Raw genomic sequence first — 13,985 nt, forward strand, 5'->3', positions numbered from 1 at the left:
TGATTTTTGTTGAAAATAACTTTTTATTACTAAAACAACTTAAGGTGCTATCTCATTCATTTTCACTCGTTAACAATCCTTTCTAAAGAGAAGATGTATAGTTTTTTTTAAATGCTGGTCATAAATTTATACAATTATCTTTTGATAAAGAAGAATTAGAAATATTCAATTGATGCATTTTTGTTAGAATTACTGTTTTAAAATTAAAAATAAATTGCTTTAACCTTTGTTGCACTGGACTTTCTAAAAAGAAAACCAAATCTTGTTGCTCATTATTACTTCCTTATCACAGCACCGGATTTCAATTTTATTTATGGTTCCTCTCTGGGACACCATTGTCTGTTCAGTGACAAAACAATAAATAGTTTCATTGCACAGGTTTGAGAACTTCAGGAGCCAGGTCAAAGGGAAAATCTGATTGATTAGCAGCAGAATTTGTCATATTTGGTTGCGGACTGGTGGCTGATGGGTGTAGGGGTGCTGTGGGTGTTTGAAGAGCTCACTTCGCAGTACCAGAGATGCCTCTTGAAGAGATTTGGGGATCCATTAGATTTGTATACTGTAGAGAAAATTTTGTCTGATTTGTTGATGAAATGAGAAGAAACAGTCTGTTTTTGAACCAAGCTAAACTATTCTGTTTAGTTTAGCTTAGTTATTGAAGGAATGAGAAAGATGTTTCTACAAGGGAACTTTTCAGGCAAATGCAGAAAATTTATAAGATACTAGAGTAAAAAGTGATAGTGTCACAAATGTTCCTGGAATCTCTGGAAAGATGTGCCCAGAATGAAAGATGGCAACTACTGTGAAAGTTGTATGACTACTAGCAGAGTCCAGAAAGGTCACCACTGAATGGGGGGGAAAGGTCATCTTTCACAAAAATTGGAAAGGTAGCCCAGGAAAGGAGAACATGGATTCTCCAAAAGTATGCAAATAAAATCAGGCAAAATAGGAAGAATTTTAAGGCACATCTTGCAAGGCCCTCCGTTACCACAGAGGATGTTCTTCATATGATGATGGTAAACACACAACGTCCACTATGTGTCAGGCCAGGTCCTAAGTATTTGAAATATATAAACACATTTATAGAAAAGAAACGTAACCAGCAATATTAGCCACTATAGGATTCCTCAATAAGAGGCCCAAAAGGTACACTAAGGGGCAAAAGGACATTATAGACAAGTCATTTTTTCTAAGAAATAAAAATGCTTATTCGATAATTGCTCCTAACATGGATAAACTGGTTAATTCTCTCCAGATGTTCTAGTCAAGATTATCAGAATTTAGGTAGACACATTTTGGAGTTAATGCATCTATCCAAGAGTTCTGGGGGTACTTGGGATGACCAAAGGAGTCTGAACAGCCTCTGTCCATAAGAAAATCTTCAGAGACAAGCTATGACAAAGACCAGGGAATCTTGCCTCTCTCAATCATCAAACTTCAGTGAACACAGCTTACCTCTTGGGGAAAACACTTGGTTTCTACTAGAGAAACTGGTCTCTCCCTAATCATGTGGAACAACATTTAGTGTATGACTGGTTCTAGCACTCAACCTGTGTGACAAAAATGGTAAGGGGTCCAGAAGCCAACTGTGCTATTAAAGGAGAGACCACAAAGGACTCGAAAGGAATTTTCTTCAGGAGATGGAAAGGCTGTGAAAGGAGGGACTAGAGAAGACCACTGAGAGGAGAGATTGCAGCGCCACATTGAAGGGATTTTTAACATCAGTGCTGTCCCAAATGCAATGAGCTGTCTCAAAACATGCTAACCAGAAGCTAAATACAGCTACTTAGAAATGTTAAGGGGATTCTGCAACAGTTAGAAGGCTGGATTATATCTTTGGGCTGTTTCCAACTCTAAAGATCTATGACGCATTAGCATTCTTTTGAGGAAGACAATAGGTATCAAGGTGACCTTGGTATAATAAAAGTCAGTGTGAAAAAAGAAAATAAAGTCAGTATGAAGAATCTGAAAAAATTCCACAATGAAATAAAGAAACCAAACAACACACTAAAATGTGGGGGATAAAGATAAAATTTGGCTAGCTACACATCAGATGTTAACCACTTACTGACTCAGTGGAATAACTTTAAAAAAGGAGCTCTTGTGAGGGCCAGGTGTTCAATAACATTTTTTTGGCGAGAGAGCCAGAAGAAAGCTACTGTGATGGCTACAAGTGTGGAAGATACAAACTGCTGGAAAGAAGCTGGAGGTAAAGAGCCAAGGTCAAAGAGCCAGTCAACAGGAAGATCCTTCAAGCCCAAGGGCGCTGAGCGGGCAGACACGAAGCAGGTGATGGGCCTATGGGAAAGTACGAGATAATGAATTTTAGGGGAAGTAATTCACAAAATGAAGGGCTCAGAGCATTCCAACCCAAAAAGAATCCAGTGTGAGGGCCAAAATGGCCAACAAAATAAAATGTTAGCTTATCATCGAGAAGGGTATCAGAAACCCTGGAACTAGACAATTTAGGAGATGGTAGCTAAAATGATCAGGGGCCAGGTAGGAGGAAATGTTGCTATACAGAATAAAAGGGCAAACTGAAAGGAGCTACGGCCAAAATCTAGATCCTCCAATAGAAGGGTAGAGATGTACTTCTTAGAAATACAAAGAAATAAGATTAGGATGACAAATTACTATAAACAGAGCCTGGAAGGAGGCACTGGCACTGAATAAACACATATTCCTAGAAGGTTGGACATACTCATTAATCTCACGGTTGACATAAAAAGTTGATTAAAAGAAGGTGGCCTATACAAGGCAGCCACGCTCTCCCAAAACATGTCCTTAGAGACTGGATGGCCTCTTTTCTTAAGGCTGTACAGGTAGGAGTTGCTCTCCCGCTAAGAGGACAGCTCTCAGCTGGCTGATTGGAGCTAGCACAAAGCAGGACCACACAACTTCAGAGATGGTACCTTTCTTTCCTCTTGAATTACAAAACCAGGTATTTTTTCCTCTCTTTTTTGGGCAAGTGGGTGGATGGGTATGATAAGGGTGGGACAAGGCAATGTGCAGGGAGGAAAAATATACTGGTGTTGACAGGCTATGGGATTGCAGTCAGTCAGCTAAGATTAGCATGTAAGAGGAAACTTAAAATGTTCAAAAGGAAAGAGGCACTCAAAGGGTTGAAATGAGATTTTTCTTTGGTTAAGTTCCAAAGCTCTTCCTTTTGGCTCTCTGTGACACACAAGCATGCTCAAAAATTTAGACTCTAGTACCAGCCGTGCAAGCAGAATGGTTAGGTACCAGTTCCTATTAGATGTGTAAAATTAATTAAAACCCAAATCTCTAGACTTAAGGGCAAGAGCTGTCTACAAAAACCTCTTCCTCCTGATGAAGCCAGCTGCTGGGTTTCAATCCAGGTGGTTTCCAGACCGCCTCATAACATGACTGAGTCTTGTCTCCTTCTCCCGTTAAAAGGTTGTTGGCAAATACAGACCTCAGAGGAAGGGTGTGGCCTCAGTGGGAGATGCCCAGAGACTGCAGCAAGTGAAAGGTGGCTCCCAAGGCCCAGCCTGTCTCTATGTTGTTCACTTTCTTTGTGAGCTGTTGGGGAGGAGAAAAAAAAAGCCTTCACATTTTCATTCAATTTTTAATTTTAGCAAGCACGACATGGGCAAAGATCGCCCACATGGCCAAACCAAGGCAAATTGGAAGTAGCCAGTCTGGAGGCCTCCCCACAACCCATTTCTGCAAGTTTCCTTCCTGCCGTGGCCTATTACTGGCCCCTTGCCAAGCTGATCCCTGAATCTTCTGGCCCAGAAAGTGGTCTCACCCAGGCTTTCAACAGGACCTTTGGAACTCTTTCCCTAATCCTGAAATTAGATATAACAGGAGTTGGGAATAGAGTTAGAGGTATGAACGCAAATACTAAAGCTTCCCCACTCATACTTTGTAAGTAACTGCTGCTTCTTAAGCACTATTAACCATCTAAGGTTTTTAAGGCATTCTAGGCCAGGTTGAGCCTCAATTAGTTCATGACCCCATGTTAGACCCCAATTTCTCAACTACATAAAAGGGATTCAGTTAGTATTTATCAAATTGTTTTCTTCAGAATCCTGAGGGTTCCTTGGAAGCGCTTCAAAGAGAAAGGGGGGCCACCTGGTGAAGGAGTCCCAGGCCCTGTACCTCTGCTTCAAACAGATGCTCCACATAGCAGTGTTACTGGCATTCTGCATAAGCTTTTGTTGAGTAAAGACCACCACACACATGCACACAAGTTTGGAAACCAGTGGATTGCTTTTAGTCTGTCTTTCTAGTACTCAGTTTTATGACACAATACTTTATTGACCTGAGGAAATCCAATCTAGTCACTGTGCCAAACACTGGGAGAATGGCATGTGGATCATCTTGAGGTTTTGTCTGAGATACCTGAGTCAAACTGGGAGTGTCCCCCAATCAAATGCTCTCCTCCGTTCTGAGGACTGGGCTGACAGCCTAAAGACATAGATGCTGAAGTGAAGCTATCTCGGGCAGGACTGAGAACCCCTGATTTAAATTGTGTTGCCACTGAAATCATAAAGAGCAAAAGGATGCCAGCACTGGAAATGGCAGAAACTTGTCCTTACATGATTTGGTTATAGTTGATACTTAAGTAGAGAAAGTTGTTAACTCAGTACTATGTACTAAGGGCTTAGGATGACCTCTCTAATCCACAAATCTCTCCCCAACTGCCTATACTACTAGCGACACCAATACTAATAACTTATACTATGTGACAGGTAATGTGTTTCACAGGCATTATCTCAATTTTCATAACAGTCCTATAAAATAGGAACTCGAAGGATACCTGTGCTTTGGGTGAGGAACCTAAAAGTTAGAGAGGAAGTAAATCATCTAAGGTCACAGAGCCAGCAAGCTTGCAGAATCAGAACTTGAATCCAGATCTGATGGACAACAAAGCCCATGCTTTATACACCACTATACTAATGTACTGGCAAATAACTCTTCTGTCTTAAGCACTTTATTTATTTTTTTAATATATTTCATTGATTTTTTACAGAGAGGAAGGGAGAGAGATAGTCAGAAACATCGATGAGAGAGAAACATCGATCAGCAGCCTCCTGCACACCCCCCACTGGGGATGTGCCCGCAACCCAGGTACATGCCCTTGTCCAGAATCGAACCTGGGACCCTTCAGTCCGCAGGCCGACGCTCTATCCACTGAGCCAAACCGGTTTTGGCATGTCTTAAGCACTTTAAATGCTGAAGCTCTTGGCAGGCAAAACACATGAAGTTCAAGTACCTTAGTACGAATGAGTTTATGACATCTGTATAACCCAACAAATTGGATAATATAAACTCATCCGGAACTGATGAAACAGGAAGAGGAAATGGCACAAGGAGGGGGGAGGAGGCTCAAAAAGAATACAGTCTTGCCCTAACTGGTTTGGCTCAGTGGATAGAGCGTCAGCCTGCGGACTGAAGGGTCCCAGGTTCAATTCCGGTCAAGGGCATGTACCTTGGTTGTGGGCACATCCCCGTGCAGGAGGCAGCTGATCGATGTTTCTCTCTCTATTGATGTTTCTAACTCTCTATTCCTCTCCCTTTCTCTCTGTAAAAAATCAATAAAATATATTAAAAAAAGAAAAAAAAAGAATACAGTCTACGTACTAAACCCCAAAGTTCAAAGCTGCCTTGTGCCATCTCCTTTAATAGACTACATGATATCTGAGGACAAAGACTACATTTTACTCATCCTTGTAACTGTGGATGAAAAAGGGTCACATAGTAAACCTGACAAGCTCAAGGTGGTCTGAATGTAAAAAATCCTACTGAAAAATGGGTCATGGTGGGTAGTCATGTCCTAGGCCTGTAGCTTCCTTGAGAAAGGTCAACCTTTACCTTTGAAATTGTCTATTTTCTTTGTGCATCTAAGATAACATACCTTTGAAATGTCAGGGTAATTTTCTTTTCCAGACTCCTCGAAGGCACAACCACCCGCACCAGAGCATGAGACCACACTGTTGTATTGTTGCCCACATGCCATTCGGTGTCCCGTAAATATTTACTATCCTGTACCCACCGATGTATAAGATGCATCTCTGTGTTTTACTTTTTATCTAATCTCAGAGATTTCTCCACTTTGCTTTCTCCCACCTCCCTAATCTACCACCAAATGGATTTCATGTAACCCCCTTATATCTCCTTTGATTCTAATGTATAAAATAAAGTGCAAACTGCCATTCTCTGGAGCATTTTCCCAATCCACTGAGATTTTGCTTCCCAGCAATGGTTGTCAGTTTGGCTCAAATAAACTCTTATAAGACTTTTTCTAACGCTGGACATTCTTTCATTGACATAAACATATGTGCAATTATTTAATTATTATACTGAAGACCAGAAAATGGGATGGATAAAAGATATAAGATGTGTTTAGAATAAATAAATTACTACAATGTTGAGCCTGCCCATTCTGGAACAGATGGACAGAGATAGGAAGATAAAGGGGGACCCAAGATTCAAGAGGCACTAAATATACAAGACACATATCAAATATATATGACATTCTACATATACACAGGCATTCAACATTCATGAGGTCTTAGGCACTTGTTTGTGACACCCTTCTGGTCCCTCATGTCCTCTGCCAAATAAGACCATCTATTGGGCTGAGTGAGCTAATATTACCAGATAATGTACTTGCCCCTATGCCTCTCCAAACAGTGGAAATTTGTGCAATGGCTCCAGGCACCTCTGTCCTTGTGCCCTCTTGATTAAACTTCAGGTCTAGTACTTGCAACCAACCACACTGTGAGCAGCAGCAGAGGGAGGTAGGACATACATACCCAGAATTCAGGAAGTGTGGCACTTCCAACCTGCTTGCACCCTACACTGTGTGTTCACCTGTCCCATTTCTTTCCTGTTGCTTCTCGTCCTGAGTTTCAAAATTGATTTAATAAACCATGGGGTCTGGGCATCTTCATTTGGATGCAAGCCTTCTGCTCTGTGACCTCTAGGATAGCTTTCCTGGTAACATACTTAGAAACTGCCTTTGCATCGAGGTAATTTCCCACACTCATAGTGTCTTGCACAGTGCTTGTCCATAGCCCGAATAAAAATCCTCATAATTCCACCTATAGTCACTCTTAACTCTTTCTTCCCAACTCCCAAATAAGAAGTCTGTTATGAGACTCCTCTGCCCTCTCTCTTGCCTGTAAGACGGTGCTGTCTGCAAAGCCAAAGCCATCCTTCAACAAGGCTGTGATGTAGCTGAGATCCATGCACAGGAAAGGACTGCCTGAGGTGAAATTTTCCAAGTTGTCACACACTGAAGGGGAGAGAGAGTAAAGAGTGGAATTCAAGTTTGCAGCCAACTGAGAGGTGTGTAATTTTCTCTAAATATAGACTTGGAATAAGCAAAGCAGAATTCTCCATTTGGCTGATGCCTAGGAGTCTTAGAGGCTAGAACTGTGCACTGACAGCCTCTATAAGACTGCAGCTTCTTAAGAACTTGCAGATTTCTGATGTGATATCTTATCTACTCAAATTTACATGGGCCCTTGTTTATTTGCTAAATTTCTATGTCTATTCTTTGGGCTTAATTCAACCACATTCCTTATATATTATTAATGCTGAAGCCCTGAAGACAGGGAAATACCAGTTAGCATTACTTTGGGGACACTGGATAAGATTATTTATGTTTTCAATGGACTCTTTCCAGGAAACCTCTGTGGCTATTTCCCATATATTTTGGTGTTTGATGTTTCATTAGCATTAATAACACTATTTCAACTAAAAAACACACACCAGAAATGTAGAAAAGCAGGTTTTCACCATCTTCCTAAAGCCTCTTCTATTCTCACATTTTTCTATGCCACTTATGCTTTAAGCTCCTGGCAAGGACAGAAAACCAGCCTCTGAGAGGCTTCCTGCTGGCTGTGGAACTTCGGGACACATTAAGGTCCCTGGACTTTGTACAGCCTCTCAGACTCACTGTTAAGGGCTGCCACTGACACTTACCTTCCTTTGCTTTTCTTTCAAAGTCTTCAACTTTTAAAATACCCCCCTTTTCATAATCTGGAATGAAGCAGAAGAGTAGCTGATGTCAAAAAGTGTCAAAGAAACATAAGAAAATTCATCCTAGTGAGATTTATAATAAAGAAAAACATGAAATAAAATTCCCAACATTAGAGAATTGATTAAATATACATGATATTCATACAAAATAATCTATGCAGTCTGTTTATTTATAATCTATGTTATGTTATATGTATTTAACCACAATAAAAATGTGATTCATTTGCAAAAACACATTAGAAAATAGAAAATCAATTCATATCTCAGGCCATGACAGATTCCATACATACATCATCATAGCTCAACAAAAACATTACTACTGTGATAAAAAAAAGTTAAAAAGGGGAAGGAGGAAACTTTAGGGTAATATATATGGTTTTAAATATTGAATTTGGTAATGGTTTCAGGGGTGTATAGATGTCAAAATGAGCAAAGTACACATTTTTCCACGTCACGGGGGTAATGTGCTGATGTAACAAGGTTTGAGGGAGGCACATCTCACAAAAGAGTGTGAACACCCAATCATCACACTTATGAACTACCTGTACACTTTAAAATATGTACATTTTATGCTGAATGAAATAAGTCAGGGGACAAAAACTGTATGATTTCACTTATATGTGGACTCTAAAAAACAAAACAAACAAAACGAAACAGACTCACAAATATAAAGAATGAACTGATGGCTGCCAGAGGGGAGAGGGATGGGAGGATGGGCAAAAAGGTAAAGGGGACTAAGAGGCACCAACCTCCAGTATAAAATAAACAGATCCCGGCATGTAATGTACAACACAGGGAACACAGTCAACAATATTGTAAGAACTTTGCACAGTGACAGATGGTTACTAGACTTACAGGGAGATCATTTTGTAAGATATATAAATAAATGTTGAATCACTATTTTGTACACTTGAAACTAATATTATGTCAACCATATTTTAATAAAAAATAAAGTATGTGCATTTTATTTTATGTCAATTATACCTCAATAAAAAAGTAAAAAAGAAAAAAGACTTCATGTAAAATTTTAAGGCCATTTCTAGCTCTAAAAGATTCTCAATCATATGCCCCCTTCCATTCGAGTAACTAGCGCCACTCAACAACCAGCACTGAAGAAGAGTAGGATGATCACCTCCGACCAAGCATTTCAGAGAATCCCTCTCCCTTTCCCACCAGAGCCTTGCCCAGTGTCCTCCCTGACCTGACACCTGGAGTGAACTTACCAATCATGTGTGTGTCAACAGCTCGATCATAGTAGTAAGAGAAAGCATAGAAGGAGCTTCTCTGGATCTCATCTGGCTGGTGAAGTTTTCCTCGGACCACCCTCAGCACTTCCGCATAGCAGGGCTCAAAGCCCACTTCCCCTGCCAGGGCAAAGTGCACAGGGACAGGGTGAGAAAAATGACAGGGGAAGGTCCACTCTCTGAGACAAGCTACTGGAGCCAACGAGGACACAGAAGGAGGAAACAAGGACAGCTGAGGCTCAGGACAAAAGGCTTACAGAGGTGAGCAAACTTCCACAGCCTCGCCATCCGGAGGAAAGGCACCTGCTTCTCTATGAAGCGCCCTCCCTGACCTGTGCTCATCAAAAACAGCCCCAGTCAGCCTAGAGCTGATGCCTCACAGTATGTTTCATGGTGCTTATGAGAAGTAGCTAGAAGGCTTGCCTGCTTCCTTTACTAGAAAAATCAAGTTCTTCCTTGATTTCAAGGTCTATGCCTTTTATAAAACTTAAAGTAAATTATTCTCCCTATCATCTCAATTTTCAGTTTCACCCCGCTGAGGGCAGAGACCCTTACTGCATGAGACCCCAGGTCTAATGAATCCACAACACTGGGCCAGGGAAAGAGCAGGAGACAGAATGACAGCTGTTCACTGTCACTTCCCACTATTTCTTGGAGGCATACCAGTATCTCTTTGCAATGAGTCTCTGCAATATGACAAGTTTCTCTTGAGCTCTGTAAAAAGTTTCACATGGAACTTCTCCAGACTTCAAGTGTAAAAATACTTCAACCAGTGAAAAAACATCACTTGCCTTCTTGGATGCCGCCATACTGGTATTTCACGCCCCCAAAAATCCACTCTGCTTCTAACCATCTTGGTAGACAGGCACTTCGAAAAGTATGTCCCTCAGTCCCTGAAAGGAAAACACCAGACCACAAAGAGGCAAGGATGTGAGAGAGGGAGGCAAGCAAGAAGCCACTAAGGTGGAAAGTAATCACCAAGGTGGCTGGGCTTTCCAATCATATTAAATTAGTTCCATGACTACATCCTAGGACAGGAATTCTTAACAAGGGTTCATAGATGGGCTTCATGGTGTTGGTGAAGCCCCTAAAACTATGAGCACATTTCTGTCATATGTGCATTTGGTGGAAGGATCCATGGCTTTCATCACATCTGAAAGAAATCCCAAACCTACAATGGAATAAGTTCCCTCCTTTCTAAAAAAAAAGGGTGGGGGGGGGTGAGAAATACTGTTCTACTTTTCTCATTGGTTGTTATGAGGCTTAAATGAAACACATTTATAAACTGAAATGCTATACAATCATCATCACAATAATAGCTTACTGGCTATTATTGCAAAGTAATACAAAGTGCTTTAAATGTAAAATCTTACTTAAGGTAAGGAAAGAGGCACAGAAAGGTAGCTAACTTGCCCCAAATCACAAAACTGAAACTGAACCCAATTCTACCTGACTGCAAAAGCTGAGCTCTTGCCCAGCCCATGTGGCTCAGTGGTTGAGTATCAACTCATGCACCAAGAGGTTGCTGGTTTGATTCCTGGTCAGGGTACATGCCCAGGTTGTGGGCTGGATCCCCAGCCAATTGATGTTTCTCATCGATGTTTATAACTCTCTCTCCCTCTCCTTTCCTCTCTCAAAAAATCAATAAAAACGTACAAAGAAAAAGATTCGGTTAAAAAAAAAAAAAAGCCAAGCTTTTAACCCTTCTACCACCTGTGAGGAGGTGAATGGAGTTGCTCAGCTATTCCACCCTGCAAGTGGATTTTTCTGCATCTGTATCTCCCATGTAAAGCCAAGGGCTTGAGTAAGCTCCTACTAAATTTGCTCTCTGAGCCTTGAATTTCTGCTGATACTTCAGCCTCCTGGCCACAGGCTATTGCCCCATACAAACAGACCTTATTCTAGAAATGACTAATAATGTATACCAAAACTTATCTGAACTCATAAAGGAAAAAAAGAATTTGCCATTATTATGTCCATTGTATAACATACTAAAGGCCCGGTGTACGAATTCGTGCACCGGTGGGGTCCCTCAGCCTGGCCTGCACCCTCTCAACCCGGGACCCCTAGGGGGATGTCGGACTGCCAGTTTCGGCCCAATCCCTGCAGGCCAGGCCGAAGGACCCCACCGGTGCAAGAATCCGTACACTGAATCGGTGCACCAGGCCTCTAGTATGCATATAAGATCTTTGGTTAATCTCTTCTCGCCCTCCCCCTCCCTCCTTCCCTCTGAGATTCATCAGTTTGTTCCCTGTTTTCATGCCTGTGTGTTGAGCACCTGCCCCCTGGTGGTCAGTGCACATCATACCTACTGGTTGAACAATCAACCGGTCACTTGGGTTTTTATATATATAGGTGCTTCCTAATTCAGCATAACTCTTTCCTCCACAGAATCATTGCCAAGGGAGGGAAAAGGCAAGCTGAGGATTGGGTTCACTCTCACCAAACCCCAACCAGCACAGGTACCCAGACGAACCTTCTGTTTCCAGGGCTCCCAGAGTTGCTAGTCTTGCAGCTTTCAATCCAAATCCCAAGTAACTGTAAAATACAGGATTGGCTACTTTCATGTTGGTCCTGAAGTCCTCCAGCCTAAAGCTACCTCTTTCAAAAGTAACATGGTTCCTCTGTAACCTATTCATCTAGTGTGGCTAAGTGGTAATTTCTGCACAGTTTAGATCAGGGCCCTGCAGTAACTACTTTCCACAGCTATGACTTAAAGGTCAGAGATAGTGACGCTGCCTAGGGTCCCACCCTGGGAACCATCCCCAGAAAAGCTCTCATCTTAGCTCCCAGACTCACTCTGATCAAATCCTAGGCTGGATTTTGAACATCTGAAGGCAAACTCAATGGAGTTGGCACAGCGCTTTGGCTGAGCTTTTACTGAGTGTCCTCTTTATAGAGAAAACTTTTGACTCTTTAAGTCATATATGTTGGAAGCCAAGAATGAATAAATCCTTGGATGCCTTGGTACAAGCATGTCAAACCCACAAGTTTGACATGCTTGCCTTGGCATTTGGTAAGTGGGTTGAGTTTCAGGTAATAGGCCTTCAGGGACTGGTAAAGACTATGTAAGGCTTGTCAGATGCAATAATAGATGTGAAAATGCTTTAAGAAGTTAAAAGAGCCCTGATCGGTTTGGCTCAGTGGATGGAGCGTCGGCCTGTGGACTGGAGAGTCCCAGGTTCGGTTCCAGTCGGGGGCATGTACCTTGGTTGCGGGCACATTCCCGGTGGGGGGTGTGCAGGAGGCAGCTGATCGATGTTTCTCTCTCATTGATGTTTCTAACTCTCTATCCCTCTCCCTTCCTCTCTGTGGAAAATCAATAAAATATTTTTTTTTTTAAATTTAAAAAAAAAAAAGTTAGAAGACTTGCCCGGCAGGCATGGCTCAGTGGCTGAGTGTAGACCTATGAACTAGGAGATCACGATTTGATTCCCAGTCAGGGCATGTGCCCGGGTTGTAGGTTCAATCCCCAGTGGGAGTCATGCAGGAGGCAGCCAATCAATGATTCTCTCTCATCATTGATGTTTCTATCTCTCTCTCCCTCTCCCCTCCTCTCTGAAATCAATAAAAATATATATTTTTAAAAAGTTAGCAGGCTCATACTACATGAAATATTATTCCTCCCTGTCCCCCTCCTCACCTATATGTATAGAGCTTATAAGTTCTGTTAAACATCTCAAAGGAAGTGAGGTAGCCCCTAGGGGTTTGTTCCAGGGTTTTCTGAAAATTAAAAAAAAGCAAAAAGGCTATTTAGAATCTGCGATTATTCTAAGGATGTTATCACCTGGGGGTATAGCTCAGTGGTAGAGCATTTGACTGCAGATTAAACTGCTGTCATATGGCTTGAGGAAGCAAAGGGACTCTGAACAGTGATAAAGAAAAGTCCACTCAGTTATTAATTTATTCTACTCAGCCTATTTGTGGTGGAGCTGCTGCCTAAAAATAGGGCACCACTTTCCTAGCACCGTGATATGCCTGCCAAGTGAGTTGCTAACCAAACCTTCATGGTAATGACTCACCTGAAACTGGGGTAGAAATGTGATTTGGGTGGAGGCTCCCCCCAGGTCCAGGGTCCCCACAGTCTCCTGACTGTGGCCATGCAGCTGACCTGTGGATGAGAGCCAGTTTGAAAATGTTCTGCTCCTGGACAGCCCAATACTCCTCGGTCTGCAATTTCTCTCCTGCTCTGGAGGAATTTCATAAACACTCCATTGCTCCCTGCCCCCATGGATTACAGGCAAATGTTAACCACGAAGGACTCTTGCTGCAGCTGAGGCCTTGAAGGCAGGTTATAAACACTAAATCCTGTCTTTCCTTTCCTCTTTTTTACAAAAGGAAAGAATAATACAGGAAAAAGAAAGGTAATTTTGCTGTGACCCTGTGTGAACCCAGTCAAAATCTTAAGATACACTTGAGAATGTATTACCTGTCAGAAAATTCACAGTGATCCAAGCTAATATGCCTAAAAAAGACAGAGAGACAAGGATTACATCACAGAGCACTTTCCCTCTCTTCTCGGGCCCCATCTTTGTCCTCTTTTCTCTCTACAGTTCATGTCTAAAGCACACTTCCCTTCTCCCCATCCTACCATTTCCTGCTATTCCATTCCTCTATGCTTATTTGTTTCCCCTTAGTTCCTTTTTCTTCAGCACCCCATCCTGTTCACAGTCCTTTAATCAGATCTTTTATTAACCCTGGCCCTCTCCCTCTAGAACATATATC

General features: G+C 41.9%; 1 protein-coding gene and 1 pseudogene across 3 annotated transcripts in view; both read right to left on the minus strand.

Moving 5' to 3' along the window:
• Positions 1–3: 3 nt before the first annotated feature.
• The window catches only part of ENTPD5 (ectonucleoside triphosphate diphosphohydrolase 5), a 33,086-nt gene continuing 19,104 nt past the window's right edge, over positions 4–13,985 (minus strand). For all 3 annotated transcript variants that reach the window (XM_006097642.3, XM_023761334.1, XM_023761335.1), the window contains 9 exons: positions 13,690–13,725; positions 13,283–13,371; positions 12,904–12,983; positions 11,737–11,798; positions 10,052–10,153; positions 9,240–9,380; positions 7,960–8,016; positions 7,152–7,267; positions 4–3,543 (listed from right to left, as the gene is read on the minus strand). In XM_006097642.3, the coding sequence (XP_006097704.1) occupies positions 3,457–3,543; positions 7,152–7,267; positions 7,960–8,016; positions 9,240–9,380; positions 10,052–10,153; positions 11,737–11,798; positions 12,904–12,983; positions 13,283–13,371; positions 13,690–13,725 (770 nt within the window). In that variant the 3' untranslated portion in view covers positions 4–3,456. The remainder of the gene's footprint in view (positions 3,544–7,151; positions 7,268–7,959; positions 8,017–9,239; positions 9,381–10,051; positions 10,154–11,736; positions 11,799–12,903; positions 12,984–13,282; positions 13,372–13,689; positions 13,726–13,985) is intronic.
• Positions 8,466–8,576, minus strand: LOC111827715 (annotated as a pseudogene).

The sequence above is a fragment of the Myotis lucifugus genome, unplaced genomic scaffold (assembly GCF_000147115.1).
Source record: "Myotis lucifugus unplaced genomic scaffold, Myoluc2.0 scaffold_207, whole genome shotgun sequence".
Classification (NCBI taxonomy): Eukaryota; Metazoa; Chordata; class Mammalia; order Chiroptera; family Vespertilionidae; genus Myotis; species Myotis lucifugus.